Here is a 23783-nt window from a genome sequence, read left to right as displayed (position 1 = left end):
ATTAAAGAGACCAAGGTCACAATGGTTTGAGCTTACAACACAGTCTTGTGGAGTTATTCTGAATATAATAGAAACCTAAGATTATCTCAAGAAGAATGGAATATAAAAGCCAAGAGGTAACGATGAGCATATAGAAAACCTTAATAAGACCTCAGTTAGAGAACTGCAGGAAGCATATTGAGGCTTTAGAGAGTGTGCCATGCGAATTTACTAGGATACTACCAGGTATGCAGAAATACAAATGTGAAGATTTGAACGATTAGAACATATCCTTTTAGAACACAGATTATGATAGAAGTATTTAACATTATAAAAGGATGGGAGAAGGTACATAGAAGCAGATTCTTTCCAGTAGTTGAAGAGTCTAGAACGAGGAGCCACAGATACAAGATTAAATGCAAGAGATTTGGAATAGAGAGCAGGAGAAACTCCTTCACACAATGAGTTGTGAGGCTGTGGGATTCATTCCAAAGTTAGTGATTGAGGAAGAAACCATTTCAACATTCCAGATTCAATTGGATAGACGGAGGAAGGAAAAGTGGATAAAGAGATGGGGAAACAGTGTGGGCAAATAGGATTGTTTGCTCACATGGAGGGTAAATGCTGACATAGGTTGGATGGGCCAAATGGCCCGTTTCATTGTTGTAACTTCGATGTATTTCTATGTAAATACTAAGAGATATGAAGATTTCTTCAAATATTGGACTGTTACTGTACCTGGAATAGTTGTTTCAAAGAGAAAAGTGATCTTCTTAAGTCAGGGCCTCTCGAATTGTACAGCTTTTCTGTAAATGGAATGAGTACATGTTAACTTATGGTAATTAATGGCTCTATAATTCTGAACCATAAATAAATCATAAAATCAAAAGGATGTTGCAAATGTAAACAAAAACACTACAAAGACATTCATCTAAGTGCTGTGGTTTTTACAAGCCTACATCAAAAACTATAACCAGAGCTGGTGGCAGGTCATGGCTGCGTTTTTATCACAGAATCCATGGAAAACACAATCCCATTCCTGTGAGAATCATCCTGCTCTGCTCCTCAAATTGCCCCCACAGCCACACCTGGTTCCGTGGGATTGAACTCTGCTGCATGCTGCAGGTGGGTGGGAATTCCTGACCTCATGAGCAGTGGACCAGCTGTTACATTGGGTATGAAATGGCAGAGCCAGCAAAAGGCAAGACTGGCCCCATGAATTGCTGTTGGGGGAGCGGGGCATGAGAGGGGTGGGGGTGGGGGAGAAGAGTGCCAGCATGGTGAGCAATGGAATTACTGTACAACTTCAAACAATATTTATAGAAATCAAACAGGAACGACATATTTGTAAAAGTAAAATGGGGCTAATCTTCAAAACCTGCATTATGAAGATACGTACAAAATTAATTAAGGGCTCCAGACCAAAAGGTTGTTTAGATCGCTACTGTACAGTGACACAGTCCAACAGCCACTGCATCATTAATTTTTGTTGGATGCAGTTCAGTCATCTGGCTTTTTATGTGCACTCCCCTCAATACAGAGCAACGGCCAGCAGGAATGCACAATTCCACATGTGCTGAATTTATATTTAAAACAACGATACCACTGAGGATTTGGGTCACAGTAATTACAAGCCAAGATTTCCATCACATCCAGAATATTTAAACAAGGGGCATCCAAATTATAGCCACAGGCTCTTTGTGATCCAAGAAGCAGCAACATGAGCCAAGCAACATGGTTCTGTTTCCACTGTTATTGTGATGAAAGGTCATCGACCTGAAACATTAAACTCTGTTTTTCTCCACACATGCTGCCTGACCTGCTGAGTGTTTGTCCTGTTTGAATTTCAAGGGCTGTTTCAGAAGGTTTGGAAAGGGCTGTCCTCATTGGTGGAAAAAACCTAAATCAGCAGGTTAGAATCAATGCACATTAATGGGAACCTGGAATTAAACTTCATACGTTACCCGCAAAGCTCCACGATTTGCACCCTTGTGACACACAAAGCCGAAAAGATTGCGCACTCTTTGTGAAAAAATGAGCAGCCACTTCACATTATTAAGTTATACGAAGTTGCTGTGAATTACAGAAGCTTCAGCATGAGAGGAAGCCATTTGGCAGATCAGTCCTGTGCCAGTGCTGGTTCTACATTGGAGCTATTTAATCTGATTTTACTGCTGTTTCTCCATGATTGATTTAACAGGATCAATTATAAATATTTAGACTAGCAACATTGGCAACCTTTTTGACCTTGAGATGAGTTTGTGTCTCAATACCAGGCCTTTGCCAAGAATGCTTTCTATCTACTCTGGAAATATCCCTCCTTCAATGCTACTGAAACCTAAACCCATAATGTCATCACCTCAAAGACTGATGTCTCCAATGCTCTCATAAGCCTCCAAATATACTCACAACTCATTCAAAACTTCACTTCTCGGGTCCTTCCCCAGCTCTACTGGCTCCATATACCTCCCGGAATCAACTTCAAAATCCTCACCTTCAACTTCAAATCCCCCCACAGCCTCTCGTCACACTGTCCAAGTCATCCTCTCCACCCATTACATTTCTACTTCTCTGATACTGAATTATTGCTAGCTATTCTTCCATTGCTGTTCCTTCCCTCTGTAATTCTCTCCCAAAGCAGTTGCCTTTACCACCTCTCTGCCCATCTTTAAAATTCTCCTTAAAACCCATGTATTCAACTTGCCCTCAAAATATTTCCTCGTTTCTTTCCAGCCCAGAGGTCAGCTTGTCACTGTATATTCCAGTCAAATGTTCTTTACTTTATGGTTGGATCTAATACAAGTCATTAGATTTGGAAGAACACTGGGAACAAAAGTGTGCGTGTGGGTCCATGTGATTTACAATCTGTGCGGTGTGTCAGAACACACACATAGTTCAGAGTACTCTGACTGCAAGTTCTGTAGCAGACATACCTGGACCTTTGTGCGAGCAAACATTTAGAAGGATTCAATTGCGGCAATAGCTGCCACAGGTGACCTGCTGGAAGGTCACTGGGAACAGTGATAGGCTCAAAAACAATGGACTTATTTAAATGACTTTCAATGGTAAAAATCTAGCATGAATTCCATCACTCCATATTGTGTAAGGTTCTCTGACTAATGGCTTATAAATAGCAGAGTTAGACAATGCAGTGAAGTAAAAGTCAACCTCGCAGAGCCAATGGTACTGGATTGACTTGAACTGTTGTACTGAACGAAGCTGAAACTCTGATGCATCATTGTATAGTCTTCACTGGATGAAGGGATTGAGTGTAATATCTCCAAGTTTGCAGATGATACTAAACTGGGTGATGGTGTGAGCTGTGAGGAGGACACTAAGAGGCTACAGGGTGACTTGGGCAGGTTAGGTGAGTGGGCAAATGCATGGCAGATGCAGTATAATATGGATAAATGTGAGGTTATCCACTTTGGGGACAGAAACACGAAGGCAGAATATTATCTGAATGGCGGCAGATTAGGAAAAGGGGAGGTGCAACGAGACCTGGGTGTCATGGTACATCAGTCATTGAAAGTTGGCATGCAGGTACAGCAGGTGGTGAAAGCGGCAAATGGTATTTTGGCCTTCATAGCTAGGGGATTTGAGTATAGGAGCAGGGAGGCCTTACTGCAGTTATACAGGGCCTTGGTGAGGCCTCACCTGGAATATTGTGTTAGTTTTGGTTTTCGTAATCTGAGGAAGGATGCTCTTGCTATTGAGGGAGTGCAGCGAAGGTTCATCAGACTGATTCCCAGGATGGCAGGACTGACATACGAGGAGAGACTGGATCGACTGGGCATTTATTCACTGGAGTTAAGAAGGATGAGAGGGGATCTCATAGAAACATATAAAATTCTGACGGGACTGGACAGGTTAGATGTGGGAAGAATGTTCCCGATGTTGGGGAAGTCCAGAACCAGGGGACACAGTCTAAGAATAAGGAGTAAGCCATTTAGGACTGAGATGAGGAGAAACTTCTTCACTCAGAGAGTTGTTAACCTGTGGAATTCCCTACCGCAGAGAGTTATTGATGCCAGTTCATTGGATATATTCAAGAGGGAGTTAGATATGGCCCTTACGGCTAAAGGGATCAAGGGGTATGGAGAGAAAGCAGGAAAGGGGTACTGAGGTGAATGATCAGCCATGATCTTATTGAATGGTGGTGCAGGCTCGAAGGGTCGAATGGCCTACTCCTGCACCTTTTTTCTATGTTTCTATTGCCCAGAGACGTAGGGCCCAAGTTTGCCCCCGGGGTTAGAATGGAGCACCTCCATGAGGTGCGCCGACTTTTTAAGAACAGAAACGGCGCCTGTTATTTACCTTCGTATTCTCCCCGCAGTCCGGTCGATCCAGGTCCTTGGCGCAGTGCAGCAGAGCGCTTGGAGGGCGGAGCCAGGTCTCGGTGCTGAAAACAGTGCCAGGATCTCTGCATATGCGCGCTAGAGTGTGCGAGCATGTGCAGTAGCTCCTCGCAGCCCGAATCTCTGCAGGCTGTGTGGGAGGGGCCCGAAGCACGCCGCCCCTAGCCTTGGCCGAATGGGCACCCCCGATGCCGTGTTCATGTGAGCAGGCCCCCAATGGCCCGAGCAGCATTATTTCAGTGACTGTGCCTATGTGTGGGCGCACGCTTTGATTTAAAGCATCTTGAATATTTTATGACAAGATTGGGGCCTTTACAGCATAATTTGCCGAAGGCATTATTGTCAACCAGCAAGTCAAAGGCAGGAGATGCTCAGCAACAGGGTTAATGTGCGTGTGGCGCACATGAATCATTCAGAGAGCGAGGATGGCTTCATGCAGCGTGTGAAAGCGAAGGAACAGGCCAAGAGGGGGCGAGGCAAATGGGGACCTGTCTCGAGCTGAATTACCAAGCTGGCTGAGGCCAGAAAAGCAAACTTTGAATGAACCAAGGCAATCAACCAAAAGCTGCTGGCACCAATCCAATATCGGTTCGTGGCGTTATTTTGTTGACCAAATCGAATACATTTTGTGCCGCGTTCACCACCCACCATCCCCAGCACCCACCCTTCCAGTCTGCCACATTGAGCCTTCTCCCTCCCTCCCTCCCTCCCCCTGCCCGTTCAGATGCTGCGTTCTCCCTCCCCTATCCCAGGCCGAAGGGACTCCCGCACGGCCAGCTGCTGCAGAGTTTAGTTGAAGGTAGGATTTACTTCAGTTCTTTATTTGTTCATTTAATTATTTACTTCAGTTCTTTATTTTTTTATTGAATGCGTATTCATTTTTGTGCTTTGTTTGGTGCTTGGTTGTGCTTTAAATGTAGTTACTTGCGTCGATTCCTTAACTCTAGGTAAGGTTTTTCTGTGCGGACAGAAGTGGCAACATATGCTGGCTTAAGTTAGTTTGGAGCAACTATTTGTTGACCAAACTCACTTAAATGGCCAAAACAGCCGTAAGTGACTGGGACCGCCCCCTTTTGAAAAAACAAACTAAACTAAAAAAAAACCTAACTAACCCACTTACACTGGCGCAAATTAAATGGCCATAATTGCAACTAAAAAGATACTCCAGAAAAATCAAGTTGCTCCAAAAAAAACGGAGCAACTCCTGGGGAAATTTGGGCCCAAAATAACTGAATCTAAAGGTCAGCACTGGTAAATACTAAACAAAAATGAAGCTTAAGAAGTGCTTGCAAATTGAAGATTCCCCCGCCCCCACCTGAAGTTTCCAGTTACATTATTCCAATGCCATAGATTCCTATTAAACAATAAACTAATGTGCCATCTCATACAGCGGGACTTGAGAGATCTACAATCAAGTTACATCACATCAGAGTCTCGAATAGCTGACTGAGTGAGTAGGTCCATGTATTCTCGCACAGTAGAAGAACACCTGCCAGTTTGGATATAGATTCTACTTTTTACGAACTAATAAAATGCATGTAGAGGGACACACTAGGTATGGACTAAACATGCACTCGCATAGGACCATATAAGTTTACAGCACAGAAGTATTTCTCTCAGCCCATTGTGTGTGTGCTGGCTCTTTGCTGGAGCAATCTAAAGCTAATCCCACTGCCCCAGCTCTCTCCCTGGAGCCCTGCATCTTCCTCTGCTTTAAATATTTATCAGTTTTCTTTCCTTAAAAGATGCAATAGCGTTTCCCTCAAACCTGCACTGTGGCAGTGCATTCCATGCCCCAACAACTCTGAATAAAGACATCTCTCCAAAGAGTGACCATAATATGGTATAATTCTTTATTACGATGGAGAGTGACATAGTTAATTCAGAGACTAGGGTCCTGAACTTAAGGAAAGGTAACTTCGATGGTATGAGACATGAATTGGCTAGAATAGACTGGCGAATGATACTTAAAGGGATGACGGTGGTTAGGCAATGGCAAACATTTAAAGATCACATGGATGAACTTCAACAATTGTACATCTCTGTCTGGAGTAAAAATAAAACGGGGAAGGTGGCTCAACCGTGGCTAACAAGGGAAATTAAGGATAGTGTTAAATCCAAGGAAGAGGCATATAGATTGGCCAGAAAAAGCAGCGACCTGAGGACTGGGAGAAATTTAGAATTTAGTAGAGGAGGACAAAGGGTTTAATTAAGAGGGGGGAAAGAGAGTATGAGAGGAAGCTTGCTGGGAACATAAAAACTTGACTGCAAAAGCTTCTATAGATATGTGAAGAGAAAAAGATTAGTGAAAACAAACGTAGGTCCCTCGCAGTCAGATTCAGGTGAATTTATAATGGGGAACAAAGAAATGGTGGACCAGTTGAACAAATATTTTGGTTCTGTCTTCACGAAGGAAGACACAAATAACCTTCCGGAAATACTAAGGGACCGAGGGTCTAGTGAGAAGGAGGAACTGAAGGAAAACCTTTAGGCGGGAAATTGATGGGATTGAAGGCCGATAAATCCCCGGGGCCTGATAGTCTGCATCCCAGAGTACTTAAGGAAGTGGCCCTAGAAATAGTGGATGCATTGGTGATCATTTTCCAACAGACTATCGACTCTGGATCAGTTCCTATAGACTGGAGGGTAGTTAATGTAACACCACTTTTTAAGAAAGGAGGGAGAGAGAAAACAGGTAATTATGAAAGGGAAATCATGCTTGACAAATCTAGAATTTTTTGAGGATGTAACTGGTCGAGTGGACAAGGGATCATCAGTGGATGTGGTGTATTTGGACTTTCAAAAGGCTTTTGACAAGGTCCCACACAAGAGATTATTGTACAAAATTAAAGCACATGGTATTGGGGTAATGTACTGACTTGGATAGAGAACTGGTTGGCAGACAGGAAGCAGAGATTCGGGATAAACGGGTCCTTTTCAGAATGGCAGGCAGTGACTAGTGGGGTGCCGCAGGGCTCAGTGCTGGGACCCCAGCTATTTACAAAATACATTAATGATTTAGATGAAGGAATTGAGTGTAATATCTCCAAGTTTGCAGATGACACTAAGCTGGATGGTGGTGTGAGCTGTGAGGACGCTAAGAGGCTGCAGGGTGAGAGGGCAAACGCATGGCAATTGCAGTATAATGTGATAAAATGTGAGGTTATCCACTTTGGTGGCAAAAACATGAAGGCAGAATATTATCTGAATGGCGGCAGATTAGAAAAAGGGGAGGTGCAACGAAACCTGGGTGTCAAGGTACATCAGTCATTGAAAGCTGGCATGCAGGTACAGCAGGCGATGAAGGCGGCAAATGGTATGTTGGCCTTCATTGCTAGGGGATTTGAGTAGAGGAGCAGGGAGGTCTTACTGCAGTTGTACAGGGCCTTAGTGAGGCCTCACCTGGAATATTGTGTTCAGTTTTGGACTTCTAATCTGAGGAAGTTCTTGCTATTGAGGGAGTGCAGCGAAGGTTCACAAGACTGGTTCCCGGGATGGCAGTGACATATGAGGAGAGACTGGATCGACTGGGCCTGTATTCACTGGAGTTTAGAAGGATGAGAGGGGATCTCATAGAAACATATAAAATTCTGACAGGACTGGACAGTTTAAATGCAGGAAGAATGTTCCCGATGTTGGGGAAGTCCAGAACCAGGGGACATAGTCTAAGGATAAGGGGTAAGCCACTTAGGACCGAGATGAGGAAAAACTTCTTCACTCAGAGAGTTGTTAACATGTGGAATTCCCTGCCGCAGAGAGTTGTTGATGCCAGTTCATTGGATATATTCAAGAGGGAGTTAGATATGGCCCTTACGGCTAAAGGGATCAAGGGGTATGGAGAGAAAGCAGGAAAGGGGTACTGAGGTGAATGATCAGCCATGATCTTATTGAATGGTGGTGCAGGCCTGAAGGGCCGAATGGCCTACTCCTGCACCTATTTTCTATGTTTCTATGTAACTCGCTCCTCATTCTTAGCGGCAATCTTAAACTGAGGATCCCTCATCAATGTCTCCAAAATCAGAGGAATTAGTATTTCTCTTTGCAGTCGAATAACAAGTTTAGAGATAAGAAAAACTTTTGTTCCTCCTTCCCTCCCCCCATTAGATGGTGAACATGTGGAACCGATTTGCCGTAAAAGGCCATGATTTTGGGTCAATTGATACTTTATAAGGGAGCTTAATCATTTTGAATTGAGAAGGGCCATTGAAGGCTTCAGTAGTGTTGTTCAATTTTTTTCAGTGGAGATAGGAGCAGGAACTCTGCGTTCCCTTGGCGGGTGAAAGAAGTCCATGATACTATATCCATATGTGGACTCTGGACAAAGTGAGTTTGGTGGGCCATCTGTTTCTTTTTTCCAGATCTGAGTTTTTTGATGTTTTAAACATTGTAACATAACGTTTTAGTACTAACTGCGCCTCACAGACAATTCAGTCGCTATTTTTAATGAGCCCTTAATGCAAACTTATTTGCATTGGTTGTTGTGTTCGGACACATAACAGGGTGCAGTCTGTAAAAACTGCAGCAATAGCAGATGTCTCTCAATATTGTCTTTGGTGTTTGATGAGAGCCCAGATCGTCTTGTAGAAATTATACTGGGGAACCAAGTGGAAGACAGTGTGCCTTCCCACAGAACCTTAGAAAGTTAAAATGAGAGGCACGTATTCCCGTCATGTGGTCACACTAAGTTCTTGACCACGGACTATGTCAGAGAACGAGAGATCTAAAGGCAGGAATAACCTGTAGAAAGCAGTTAATCTCACCAGTGCAGCCCTGGGGAAAGCATAAAGATGAGGGGCAAATTAAATAGGGAGACACCAAATAGGCTGAAAAGGAAGGAAATAACAGGAGATAATAGTAACAAATGAACCAACCCCATCAAGTAAAACGTAGGGCAGATAACTACGAATACAAACACAAAACACACTCAAACTGAGAGAGTTACAACAGAACCGATTCACATCTGATAACACACAAAGCAATAGATTTACATGTGAACTAGGGAAAAACACTGCATAGCACTGCCATATAGTCCTGCCCTGTACCAGTCAATTACTCAAATTGGTGAATGTAATCATACTAGAGTGTGACAGTACACTGTGGAATGGTAGCCTTAAATGCATCCCCATCTCACCATTTGCGGCCGTGCCTTCAGCTGTCGTGGCCCTATGCTCCAAAATACCCTTCCTAAACATTTCTGCCTCTCCACCTCCGTCTCAGCCTTCAAGACCTTCCTTAAAACCCACCTCTTTGACCAAGATTTTAGTGATCTCACCACCCGTCAAATTCAAGAGAAATGCAGGGAACAGCACCAAACCCTGTACATGGCCTTCTTTGACCTCACAAAGGGCTTCGACACTGTGAGGGATTATGGATCGCCCTCCTCAATTTCGGCTGCCCTCAAAAGTTCGTCACCATCCTCCGCCTGCTTCACATAGAAACATAGAAACATAGAAACATAGAAAATAGGTGCAGGAGCAGGCCATTCAGCCCTTCTAGCCTGCACCGCCATTCAATGAGTTCATGGCTGAACATGAAACTTCAGTACCCCCTTCCTGCTTTCTCGCCATAACCCTTGATCCCCCGAGTAGTAAGGACTTCATCTAACTCCCTTTTGAATATATTTAGTGAATTGGCCTCAACTACTTTCTGTGGTAGAGAATTCCACAGGTTCACCACTCTCTGGGTGAAGAAGTTTCTCCTCATCTCGGTCCTAAATGGCTTACCCCTTATCCTCAGACTGTGACCCCTGGTTCTGGACTTCCCCAACATTGGGAACATTCTTTCTGCATCTAACCTGTCTAAACCCGTCAGAATTTTAAACGTTTCTATGAGGTCCCCTCTCATTCTTCTGAACTCCAGTGAATACAATCCCAATTGATCCAATCTTTCTTGATAGGTCAGTCCCGCCATCCCGGGAATCAGTCTGGTGAACCTTCGCTGCACTCCCTCAATAGCAAGAATGTCCTTCCTCAAGTTAGGAGACCAAAACTGTACACAATACTCCAGGTGTGGCCTCACCAAGGCCCTGTACAACTGTAGCAACACCTCCCTGCCCCTGTATTCAAATCCCCTCGCTATGAAGGCCAACATGCCATTTGCTTTCTTAACCGCCTGCTGTACCTGCATGCCAACCTTCAATGACTGATGTACCATGACACCCAGGTCTCGTTGCACCTTCCCTTTTCCTAATCTGTCACCATTCAGATAATAGTCTGTCTCTCTGTTTTTACCACCAAAGTGGATAACCTCACATTTATCCACATTATACTTCATCTGCCATGCATTTGCCCACTCACCTAACCTATCCAAGTCACTCTGCAGCCTAATAGCATCCTCCTCGCAGCTCACACTGCCACCCAACTTAGTATCATCCGCAAATTTGGAGATACTGCATTTAATCCCCTCGTCTAAATCATTAATGTACAATGTAAACAGCTGGGGCCCCAGCACAGAACCTTGCGGCACTCCACTAGTCACTGCCTGCCATTCTGAAAAGTACCCGTTTACTCCTACTCTTTGCTTCCTGTCTGACAACCAGTTCTCAATCCACGTCAGCACACTACCCCCAATCCCATGTGCTTTAACTTTGCACATTAATCTCTTGTGTGGGACCTTGTCGAAAGCCTTCTGAAAGTCCAAATATACCACATCAACTGGTTCTCCCTTGTCCACTTTACTGGAAACATCCTCAAAAAAATTCCAGAAGATTTGTCAAGCATGATTTCCCTTTCACAAATCCATGCTGACTTGGACCTATCATGTCACCATTTTCCAGATGCACTGCTATGACATCCTTAATAATTGATTCCATCACTTTACCCACTACTGAGGTCAGGCTGACCGGTCTATAATTCCCTGTTTTCTCTCTCCCTCCTTCACGATGACATGCAAGCCGTGATCCTTATCAATAGATCCACCACAGACCCAATACACGTGTGGACCGAGTTCAAACAAGGCTGTGTCATCGCACTAACGCTCTTCTCGATCTTCCTTGCTGCAATGCTCCATCTCACCCTCAATAAGCTCCCCGCTGAAATGGAGCTATTCTACAGAACAAATGGGAAATTGTTCAACCTCTGTCGCCCCCAGTCCACATCCAAAGTCGTCCCATCCTGTGTCATTGAATTACAGAATGCAGACGACGCTTGCGTTTGCACACACTCGGAGGTCGAACTCCAAACCATCGTCAACACCTTCACCGAAGTGTACGAGTGTATGGTCCTTACACTAGACATCTGTAAGACAAAGGTTCTCTACCAACCTGCCCCCGCCTCACAGTACTGCCCCCGATTATCAAGATCCATGACGAGGCCTTGGACAACGTGGACCATTTTCCATACCTCGGAGTCTACTGTCAACAAGGGCAGATGTCACTGAAGAAGTCCAACACCACCTTCAGTGTGCCAGTGCAACCTTCAGTCGCCTGAGGAAGAGGGTGGTTGAAGACCAGGATCTCAAATCCAGCACTAAGCTCATGGTCTGCAGAGCAGTAGTGATACCCAGCCTCCTATATGCTTCAGAGACATGGACTATGTACGGCAGGCACCTCAAAGCACTGGAGAAGTACCACCAACGCTGCCTCCGCAAGATTCTGCAAATCCATTGGCAGGATAGGCGCACCAATGTCAGTGTTCTCACTCAGGCCAACATCCCCAGTATTGAAGCACTGACCATACTTGATCAGCTCCACTGGACAGGCCACATCATCTGCATGCCCGATACTAAACTCCCAAAACAAGCGCTCTACTCGGAGCTCCGACACGGCAAGCGAGCCCCAGGTGGACAGAAGAAATGCTTCAAGGACACCCTCAAAGCCTCCTTGAAAAAGTGCAACATCCCCACCGGCACCTGGGGATCCCAGGCCTAAGACCACTCAAAGTGGAGGAGAAGCATCTGGGAAGGCGCCAAACACCTCAAGTCTCTCCGTTGGGAGCACGTGGAAGCCAAGCGCAAACAGCGGAAGGAGCGCACGACAATCCAAGCACCCCACCCACCCGTCCCTCCGACCACCGTCTGCCCCACCTGTGACAGAGACTGTAGGTCCCGCATTGGACTCTTCAGTCACCTGAAAACTCATATTAGTGTGGAAGCAAGTTAACCTCGACTCCGAGGTAGTGCCAAATATCTCACTTTTTGGCTTGGTGTAATGTTTCTCTGTGTAGTGCTTCTGTGAAGCACCTTGGGATTTTTTTTTACAGTAAAAGGTGCTATATAAATGAAAGTTGTTGTTCTTGATGTTGACGAATATATAATAGTGTACACGGTTCAAAATATAGGTTTTGGCCAATGAAGTCACAGGAAGGGGCTAAGGCTGAGGGGCGGCCAGGTGGGAAGTCTTCACAGCCGCTTTTGTGTAAATCCCTGTACCCAGTACATCAAGAATGACTGTGGTTGGGGCGTGGGACCAGTTACCTACCATGTTCTCTCTATGTCCAGGTATATGGAACCAATGGGGAGTAAACAGGATGAGAGGGGCAATGAAGAAGATAACATATCCTTTCAAAACATGCTCCAAGTAGGTGAAAGGAATCTGCAAATTCTCATGACAAATTAAGTGGTTTTCTGCTGTACTGCTTTTTACAAAACTATCCTTTTATCGCGGAGGTTGTCCGTCGCAGGAATATTTCATTACACCAGCCGCATAAACAAGTGAAAACTTGGCCATGACTGCACATAAATAACTCAATTGAACACGACCCGAAGCCGTTTGGCATATAGCTGTAACTGATTCTGTGTCCGAACTCCATGGAGAGAATTTCCACATCATCTGTAAACTAATTAGTCTCAAGTAATAATGACTTAATGCTGTGATGCTCCATAGCCTCTGGTTTCATGGTTAAATTATACTGTAGTATTTCTATTACATTAAAGTGAGAATTGCAGCTTACCTGTGGGGTGAATAACACACCTATGGTAACAAATGCTGCGAGACCATCCTAGGGAGATCGTCTCACACTGTTTCTCCCTCACACAGGCTATGAAATGGACTTTTAGAACTTTATGGGGCTGAAACTGCCCCTTTCTATCAGGCCAGTGGCCACCTGAAAGTGGCAGCCATGGGTCGGTGCAGACTGACCGCTAAGTCTCCGTCGGTGCCACTGACAGCTTTTGCTGTCGCTACACTTTCTGTGGCTTGGCAGCATGGCCGCCCTTAAAGGGGAGGTGGTGCTGTTGGTGACACCATGTTAGTTTTTTGTCGGCCGACTTCCAGGTCGACAATTATGGCCACAGGTTCAGTCGGGCCGCCAACAGGCAGCATGGCACCCCTGCTTGAGTGCCAGGCCGCTGGCCTGGCCAAAATCCTTACTGGTGGCCCAATGTTTGCCACTGAAGTGGCTGCAGAGTTCACAGTGGCCCTCCCCTTTTAACTGAAGGGGAGGGACGTTGTGACGCGCCAACATGATGTCGGCTACTCCGCCTCGCCCCCACTTCCGCCCCGCTATTGACAGCCACTCCGCCCGGTCCCCATTCCACCCCACTAGTGACGGTCACTCCGTTCCACCCCTACTTCCGCCCCGTTCCAAAAAAAAGCACAAAGTGCTCAATTTTACAGGATTAGCCGCCCCATACATTGTGGGCTATGTATGGGGCGGCCATACATAGTGCTATCCTAAAGCTGACCATAGAATTGAAGGAGTCATCCAGCTTCTTAGCTTTCAGTGGGAAGGGAAAGGACACAATATTTTGTGTAAAGTACTCTACACGGAGAGTGATTTTTCGTGGCTCCCTTCTCAACTTTTTAATTTCACACCGCTGTCAGTACAGACTTGGCAAGTCAGCCCTGAAGGCTGGAAGAGAACGGCTCAAGTCAGCAGTGGGTCAGCAATGAGTGTCTCCAATGCTGAAGCACAAACCAGCGCCTTTCTCAGTTCCAATCCAGAGGAAGCAGCAATTTAAGAATTCAGTACCAATACAATACATAGCAGTACTCAACAGTGTATTCCAGTACACAGCAGAGGACACAGATATTCAGTCAGTACTTAGCCAAGTACACTGCAGTACACAGCAGTACTCAATGAACACATAAGGGATACATGAACAATTCAGATTCTTATGACAACATCATTATGTCAGTAATAGTCAAAACTGGATGAGGTCCCATCAGTCAATATAATTATTTTCAAATAGCGATTGCTCCTCGGTGGCAGCCACAGATATGCTGGCAACATACACGAAAGACATGGTTTTGCTGTACATGCTGCAAAGGGATCAATCTGAAACCTTTCCTTTAGCCTCCAACATCCTGAATGCAGCAGGTTAAAGATAGCAATGTCACCTTTTCAGGATGTCAGCTATGGAAATATTAACTGAAATTAAGGTTGCGAGTGGTGAATTATTGACCTGAGTGTTCGAGAAGTGACGAAAGCTCAGATTTGGATAGCGACTTGGATAGGTTAGGTGAGTGGGCAAATGCATGGCAGATGAAGTATAATGTGGATAAATGTGAGGTTATCCACTTTGGTGGTAAAAACAGAGAGACAGACTATTATCTGAATGGTGACAGATTAGGAAAAGGGAAGGTGCAACGAGACCTGGGTGTCATGGTACATCAGTCATTGAAGGTTGGCATGCAGGTGCAGCAGGCGGTTAAGAAAGCAAATGGCATGTTGGCCTTCATAGCGATTTGAGTACAGGGGCAGGGAGGTGTTGCTACAGTTGTACAGGGCATTGGTGAGGCCACACCTGGAGTATTGTGTACAGTTTTGGTCTCCTAACCTGAGGAAGGACATTCTTGCTATTGAGGGAGTGCAGCGAAGGTTCACCAGACTGATTCCCGGGATGGCGGGACTGACCTATCAAGAAAGACTGGATCAACTGGGCTTGTATTCACTGGAGTTCAGAAGAATGAGAGGGGACCTCATAGAAACATTTAAAATTCTGACGGGGTTAGACAGGTTAGATGCAGGAAGAATGTTCCCAATGTTGGGGAAGTCCAGAACCAGAGGTCACAGTCTAAGGATAAGGGGTAAGCCATTTAGGACCGAGATGCGGAGGAACTTCTTCACCCAGAGAGTGGTGAATCTGTGGAATTTTCTACCACAGAAAGTTGTTGAGGCCAATTCACTAAATATATTCAAAAAGGAGTTAGATGAGGTCCTTACTATTAGGGGGATCAAGGGGTATGGCGAGAAAGCAGGAATGGGGTACTGAAGTTGAATGTTCAGCCATGAACTCATTGAATGGCGGTGCAGGCTAGAAGGGCCGAATGGCCTACTCCTGCACCTATTTTCTATGTTTCTATGCTCAAAGCCAAAGGCTGGCTGCATTATTATAAACTCAAGGTGACTGCTGGAATCAGGGCGAGGTTAGGGAGAGAAAGAAAGGGAACAGCAATATGAGACTGAAAAAGTGTTCTTTCTAAGCAGCGTCTTTATCTCTCCCCCTTTTGTTCTGTGCTCTAATTATTTTTAATCTGCAGGCAGCAGGCACAGTAAAATTCTAAGTATTTATTCCGACTCCTCAGTGGCTAATCAGCAGTGGGCCACACTGCAATATTAAAGCACAAACACTGTCATAGCACTGTTGCTTGTGCTCCGTGTACAACACGAAATATATTACTGGAAAACTGGCAACAGATTTACACAATAGCAGTGTTACATAGGAGCTTCCTCTCATTAGTGAGAAACAGTGAACACCAACATCAATTCATGAAAAAACATTTTCGCACATCATGGTTCTTCTGAAAATCACAATTACCAGATCTGTCTCGGGTATAATCAATGGAGAAAATTACTGACAATGATTATGAGGCTCTAATCCAATTACAAAACGGAACAACCACTAAAATAGCAGAAGCAAAGGCTGAGGTCATCTGTTGCCATCACCTGAGCTGTGAGTTCACACTGAGCCTTATAATCACTTTGGGGACCCAACAGTGCAGGGGACAATGTCTAGTCGGCACAGAGTGTGCCATTAATGTGTCGCGATGTCTCCATTGAAGGATCAACGATTCTGACACAATCACTGCAGGTTTATTGAACAGCAACTTTAAGAGGTTTAACACTGTAGTGTTCCCTGCACCTTACTACAAACTCACACAAGGCATGGATATATCAGACACAGTCACTCTGTGACCTTCACCTTTATTGCCAGGATCAAGGAGTGTCGACCCTGGGTGGTTCCTCCCCTTTTATACCTGGAAGCCCAGGCGAGGAGTGTCTCCCGCAAGTTCACTCCGTGTGGTCAGGGTGTGCATTTCTAGGTTACAGGTACAGTGTACATGAGTTACAGTTACATGACTATGTCGTTGCAAGATGGTTAAATACATGACATCACCTCCCTCCTTAAGTCTTTTTGCTTCAGAGATTAAGTCTGTCAGGTGGTTGACGCTCTCTCGTGGAGCGCCGCAGTTGTGGCTCTGGTGGCTGAGCCTCGGCACGCGACTCTGTCATTTGAGGTGATTCCGGCCTGTCCGGGCTGGCCGCAGGGACTGTGCATGCTGAGGACTGTCTTTGTTGCTCGTCCGCTGGCAGTGTTGTGGGTGCCATCTCATCATGCTCTTCTTCAGGTTCCTCCGTGTCTATGCTGAACCTTTTCTTTACTTGGTCCAAGTGTTTGCGGCATATCTGCCCATTGCTTAGTCGGATCACCATGACTCTATTTCCTTCTTTACCAATTACTGTGCCCTCAAGCCACTTGGGTCCCAAAGCATGGTTAAGAACAAATACCGGGTCATCTATTTCTATACACCTCCCCCTTGAGTTTCGATCATGGAGCTCAGTTTGGGACCGGCGCTTGCCCTCAACAATTTCTGCCAGGGCTGGGTGAATGAGGGACAGCCGCGTCTTGAGCGTGCATTTCATGAGGAGTTCCGCTGGCGGGACTCCCGTGAGCGAGTGCTGGCGGGACCTGTAGGCCAGCAGGAGGCACGATAGGCGGTACTGAAGGAAGGGCCCTTGGGTGCGTAGCATGCCCTGTTTTATGACTTGGACTGCCCACTCCGCCTGGCCATTGGAAGCTGGCTTGAACGGCGCTGTCCGGACGTGCTTGATACCATTGCCCGACATAAACTCCTGGAATTCATGGCTGGTGAAACACGGGCCATTGTCGCTGACCAGGATGTCCGGCAAGCCGTGGGTCGCGAAAACCGTACACAGACTCTCCACGGTGATGGATGTTGTGCACGAGTTCAATATGATGCACTCGATCCACTTCGAGTATGCATCGACAACGATCAGAAACATTTTCCCCATGAATGGCCCCACATAGTCTACGTGAATACGTGACCATGGTCTGGTGGGCCAGGGCTACAGGCTGAGTGGGGCCTCCCTGGGGGCATTGCCCAGCTGGGCACACGTTGTGCCAGTGTTCCAGGTCTGAGTCAATCCCCGGCTACCATACATGTGACCGGGCAATGGCCTTCATTAACACGATGCCAGGGTGCTCGCTGTGGAGTTCCCTGATGAACGCTTCCCTTCCTTTCTGGGGAATGACTACCCGGCTGCCCCATAACAGGCAGTCGGCTTGGATGGAGAGCTCATCCATCCGTCTCTGAAACGATCTGACTTCCTCGGGGTACGCCCTGTGTACGGGCGCCCTATCCCCAGTCAGGACACATTTCTTTATCATGGATAAGAGGGGGTCCCTGTTGGTCCAGAGTTTGATCTGGCGGGCTGTGATGGGGGAACCTGCAGTGTCAAAAGCCTCAACGGCCATGACCATCTCGGCGCTCTGCTTCGACGCCCCCTCGGTGGTGGCCAGTGGGAGCCTGCTGAGCGCATTAGCGCAATTTTCGGTGCCTGGCCGGTGCCGTATGGTGTAGTCATACGCAGCCAGCGTGAGGGCCCAGCGCTGTATGCGAGCTGACGTATTGGCGTCGACAGCCTTGCTGTCGGACAACAAGGATGTTAACGGCTTGTGGTCCGTCTCTATCTCGAACCGTCTACCGAAAAGGTACTGGTGCATCTTTTTTACACCGTAAACACACGCGAGTGCTTCCTTCTCGACCATGCCGTATCCACACTCTGCCTGGGAGGGCGACCTGGAGGCGTAAGCCACCGGTTGGAGTGGCCGCCATCATTACCCTGCTGCAACACACACCCAACCCCGTAGGATGACGCATCGCATGTTAAGACCAGTTTTTTTACAGGGATCATACAAAGTCAACAGTTTGTTGGAACACAGCAGGTTCCTCGCCTTATTGAAAGCCCGTTCTTGACAGTACCCCCAAAACCATTCACAACCTTTACGCAGGAGCATGTGTAATGGTTCCAACAATGTGCTTAAGTTCGGCAGAAAGTTCCCAAAATAGTTCAAAAGTCCCAGGAATGATTGCAACTCCGACATGCTGCCGGGCCTGGGCGCCCGGCGGACCGCCTCCATTTTTGATTCAGTGGGCCGGATCCCGTCTGCGGCAACCCTCCCACCAAAAAACTCGACCTCTGGGGCCAAAAACACACACTTGGCCTTTTTCAGCCGCAAGCCTACCCGATCCAATCGGCGTAGCACCTCCTCCAGGTTGTGGAGGTGTTCTTCGGTGTCTCGACCCATTATGAGAATGTTGTCTTGGAATACGATCGTTCCAGGAATGGATTTGAGCAAGCTTTCCATGTTTCTCTGAAAGATGGCTGCTGCCGAACGAATGCCAAACGAACACCTGTTGTAGATAAATAATCCCTTGTGCATCGTGATGGTGGTCAGAAGCTTGGATTCTTCAGCCAGTTCCTGAGTCATGTAGGCCGAAGTGAGGTCCAACTTCGTGAACAGCTTGCCACCTGCCAGCGTGGCAAAAAGGTCCTCCGCTCTTGGAAGCGGGTATTGGTCTTGCAGCGACACTAGGTTGATGGTGACTTTGTAGTCGCCACAAATCCTAACCGAGCCATCTACTTTGAGGATGGGAACGATGGGACTTGCCCAGTCGCTGAATTCAATGGCCGAAATTATGCCCTCTCTGAGCAGCCTGTCCAGTTCACATTCAATTTTTTCACGCATCACATACGGCACCGCTCTGGCTTTGTGGTGCACTGGTCTGGCGTCCGGAGTGATGCATATCACCACTTTCGTGCCTTTGAACGTTCCGACACCAGGTTGAAACAGTGACCTGAATTTTTGCAAGACCTGTGAGCATGAACTTCGCTCCACGGATGAAATGGCGTGCACATCCCCCCCATTTCCAATTCATCTCAGCTAGCCAACTCCCCCCCAAAAGCGCGGGGTCATTTCCCGAAACGATCCAGAGTGGCAGCCGGTTCTGTAATCCATTATGTGTTACCACCAAGTTTGCACTGCCCAGAACTGGGATGATCTCTTAGGTGTACATCCGTAGCTGCGTCTCAATGCATTCCAGTTTGGGCCTAGCTCTGTGTCCATAGTCTCTCAAATTGTTGGGCGCTCATGAGTGACTGGCTAACTCCCGTATCCAGCTCCATGTGCACCGGGATGCCATTCACTAAGACTTTCATCATCATGGGTGGCGTTTTAGTGTATGAGCTGTGGACATCAGCCACATGAACCCGCTGAACTTCAGCATCTATGGCTTTATGCCAGGCCTCATCCTGCATTGCAGACCCCTCGTCTGGTTCCTCTGTCTCGCAGATTAGCCTCGCTACTGCCTTTTTGCACATCCTGGCCAAGTGTCCACTGACATTACAAATCCTTCAGGTATATTGCTGGAACCTGCAGCTTCTCGCAGTGTGTCTACCCCCGCACCTCCAGCATGAGCTGAGATTGAGATTGCTGTTAACAAAAGGACTATTACCAGGCATTCCTCTCTGATTGCTCATTTGGCTGTTTCTAAGCACTCTGATGGTGGTTGTTAATGGTCCCATCGCGGGATGCTTTGTTCCTCGAGATGGCGTGAATTGCCGATCCCCTTTCCATTGTCCTTGTTGTGGGCCCACCCTCGAGCCTGTTGCTGCCTGGGCGGTTTCGAAATGCCCTTGCCTGCGGGGTCCAGAGCTGCATTCACCATGTTAACTCCCTGGTCCATCGTCACATTTGGACCAGGGCTGCGCGCGTAAATTAGCTTGGTCTCCTCTTCCCCTGCCATAAAGGTCTGAGCTATCAACGCCGCCCCTTCTAAAGTCAAGACCTTAGTCTTTATGAGCTTCCTGAAGATGCCAGCATGATTAATGCCCTCGATGAAAAAGTCCTTTAACATCTCCCCCCTGCAGGCATCGGAGAACTTACAGAGACTGGCCAAGCGCCGCAGTTCCACCACGAAGTCCGAGACGTTTTGTCCCTCCCGACGCCGGTGAGAGTAGAACCGGTGCCGGGCCATGTATATGCTACTTGCTGACTTGAGATGCTCACTGATCAGCTGGCTGAGCTCTTCAAAAGACTTGTCCGCCGGCTTTTGGGGTGCGAGCAGGTCTTTCATCAGCGCATACGTCTGTGGACCACAGCTGGTCAGTAGATGCGCCCTCCGCTTGTCAGCCGCTGTCTCTTCCAGCCAGTCCTTTGTGACAAAGCTCTGATGGATTCTTTCCACAAATTCGTCCCAGTCCTCACCCACACAGTAACGTTCCTCTGTGCCACCGGCAGCCATCCTCGTGGTTCGGTGATTCCCGTTTCTCGTCGCCAAATGTAGTGTCCCTGCACCTTATTACAAACTCACACGAGGCATGGATATATCAGACACGGTCACTCTGTGACCTTCACCTTTATTGCCAGGACCAAGGAGTGTCGACCCTGGGTGGGACCTCCCCTTTTATACCTGGAAGCCCAGGTGAGGAGTGTCTCCCGCAAGTTCACTCCCTGTGGTCAGGGTGTGCATTTCTAGGGTACAGGTACAGTGTACATGAGTTACAGTTACATGACTATGTCATTGCAAGATGGTTAAATGCATGACAAACATCAAGTAAGATGGTCAGTGCACATCCTATTTTTGATGCAGAGTATTTATTTGGGGGAGAAATGCTTGGGTTATGAGGAGTTTGCCCGTGGTATGAAGGCTGCTGCATGTTGGCCGAGCTTGAGGTTATAGATCATCTGACATCCCTGGCCTGGAGGTGAGTCACCCAGTGCAGCACATTGAGAACTTTTCGTGCTAGCTTTAGATATATAGCTGTGAGAGTCCTTATAAGGCAAATTCACTAAACTAGATCATTGCAACATTAGCATGGATTGCACTTCAAAAAAGCAAACAATACATTCCTGCACATGCTGCCAGGCATAATCTTGCTATCAGGATAATTTACAGTATAAACAGCCCGTTGATTATAATGCCACAGTGCCCAGTTGGCACAAGCTGGCATTTTATTTTAGCATGGCAGTGCCATTAAATCTGACATGTCCCCTTTCCATTTCTTCTCCATGGTAACCATACATCATTTGGTTTACACATTTCAGCCTTTAAAGCACAGTCTTGGGGTGACCCAACTCTCCCTCAGGAAACCTGTTGCTCCATATGTGTCTAGGCCTCAACTCACAGGTAACAACAACAACTTGCATTTATAGGGTGCCTTTAACATTGTAAAACATCCTAAGTCACTAGAGAGGAGCGTTATCGAACAAAATTTGATACCGAACCACATAAGGAGAGGTTTGGTCAAAGAGGTAGGCTTTAAGGAGTGTCTTAAAGGAGGAAAGAGAGGTCGAGAGGTGAAGAGGTTTAGGGAAAGAATTCCAGAGCTTAGGGCCTAGGCAGCTGAAGGCACAGCCACCAATGGTGGAGCGACTAAAATCGGGGATGCACAAGAGACCAGAATTGGAGAAGCACAGATATCTCAGAGAGGTTGTAGGGTTGGAGGCGTTAGGGAGGGGGGGCGAGGCCATGGAGGGATTTGAAAACAAGGGAGAAAATTTTAAAATCAAGATGTTTAAGATCAAAGCAACTAATTCTGGATGTTATTTGAACAAGGATTCGGGGGATGGGCAACAGAGGGAGAAAAACTGCTCAACTTAATGGAATAGTTGGGGGGGAGGGGCAGCAGATGGAGCTGCTTTACCATCAGTTTGTCAGAATGGTTCTTGAGCAAGTCAGTGCACAGCATTCTGTCCCTCGACAAAAAGATAATGAATGCCCTGTCTTTTTTTAAAAAAAACACACAACCTCATCTTATCATTGATAGTGGCAAATCATCACCATTACTAGTGGCAAATCATTACATAAGAACATAAGAAATAGGAGCAGGAGTGGGCCATTTGGCACTTCGAGCCTGCTCCGCCATTCAATAAGATCATGGCTGATCTGATCATGGACTCAGCTCCACTTCCCTGCCTGCTCCCCATAACCCTTTACTTCCTTTATCGCTCAAAAATCTGTCTATCTCCGCCTTAAATATATTCAATTACTATTGATAGTGGCAAATCGTTACCACTCTCAATATACCAATTCCACCATACAAAATGTTAAAGTCCCATCATAGAAATGTTTTTAATTAAACTACCATTTGAGATATTTGTTGCGTAAAATATTTTGTGACAATTGAAACATTGCTCGAATATGTTTTATGATGATCATGTGACAAAGTTCAGTTCCTGAAGGAAGAGAAGGCCTGGCCTGGTGACCCCTCTAGTAACCAATGGTTGTTGCAGGATTCACACATGGCTGCTTCCTTTCACGAACTTAGCTTTCCCCAGCACAAATAACAGTTTATAGAAACAGTCACTTATTTCATTATTTCTGCTCTGTCTGTGTAAATACAAAGCCAAATATTTACTAAAAAGATATTTATATTATTCCTTAAAATAGACTTTTTTGGGGGGAAAAAAAAGAGTCCACCAAAATGATGGAAAAGTGACACTTTCTGGGAGTGGGAGGTGAAATGCCTCCCAATCTCTCCTAGAAACAAAATCTCACACGTTCAGCTACTTACATTCCCCATCAGAAGTTTCTCAATCCGCAGCTGGACAAGGTGAAGATTAATGAAGTTAATCGGGTTCCTAATTATTTGTCCTTTTTTAAAAGAGCAACAAGGATCAACTTTATAAACAGAAGCTGAAGCCAACTCCTTTAAAGATGAACAAAACGTATTTCCCTAAACCCCATTTTATTTACTAACTAGTGATTTTTTTTAAATATCAGATTGTAAACAAATGTAGTTTTTAAAACACAAAACAGTTTATTCCTTAAATGATCAGAAATAATTACCTGCCCCCAACCACCTGGCTTGGTTGGTGAAAACATAAAAACATAAGAAAAAAGAGAAGGAGGCCATATGGCCCCTCGAGCCTGCTCCGCCATTTAATACAATCATGGCTGATCCGATCATGGACTCAGCTCCACTTCCCTGCCTGTGACTAAAACAGTGCCTAATTAGATCTTACAGACAGAAGATCCCCAGTTCAATTCCTAGGCTGTGCTCTCAGCTGATCTCAGTCAGAGTGATGCTACAGTCAATGGTGCCGGGCACAATGAATTCGCACTTTCCTCATTTTGCCTACCCCATTTTGACTTAATAAAACAATGCCCTCAGAGTATACAGTATGGACTGATCACTACATATTATATGTTGACTTATCGTATTGTCCTAATTTATAGAATTCTCCCACAGTGTATCCTAC

At 46.2% G+C, this 23783-nt stretch overlaps 1 protein-coding gene across 2 annotated transcripts in view; it reads right to left on the bottom strand.

Annotated features, from left to right (window-relative positions):
• Positions 1-23783, bottom strand: part of fhod1 (formin homology 2 domain containing 1) — a 447258-nt gene that overhangs the window by 258342 nt on the left and 165133 nt on the right. For both annotated transcript variants that reach the window (XM_070897918.1, XM_070897917.1), the window contains exon 4: positions 718-785. In XM_070897918.1, the coding sequence (XP_070754019.1) occupies positions 718-785 (68 nt within the window). The remainder of the gene's footprint in view (positions 1-717; positions 786-23783) is intronic.

The sequence above is a fragment of the Pristiophorus japonicus genome, chromosome 13, assembly GCF_044704955.1.
Source record: "Pristiophorus japonicus isolate sPriJap1 chromosome 13, sPriJap1.hap1, whole genome shotgun sequence".
Classification (NCBI taxonomy): domain Eukaryota; kingdom Metazoa; phylum Chordata; class Chondrichthyes; family Pristiophoridae; genus Pristiophorus; species Pristiophorus japonicus.
Note: the sequence above shows the minus strand (reverse complement) of the source record. Positions and strands in the feature narration are given on the sequence as shown.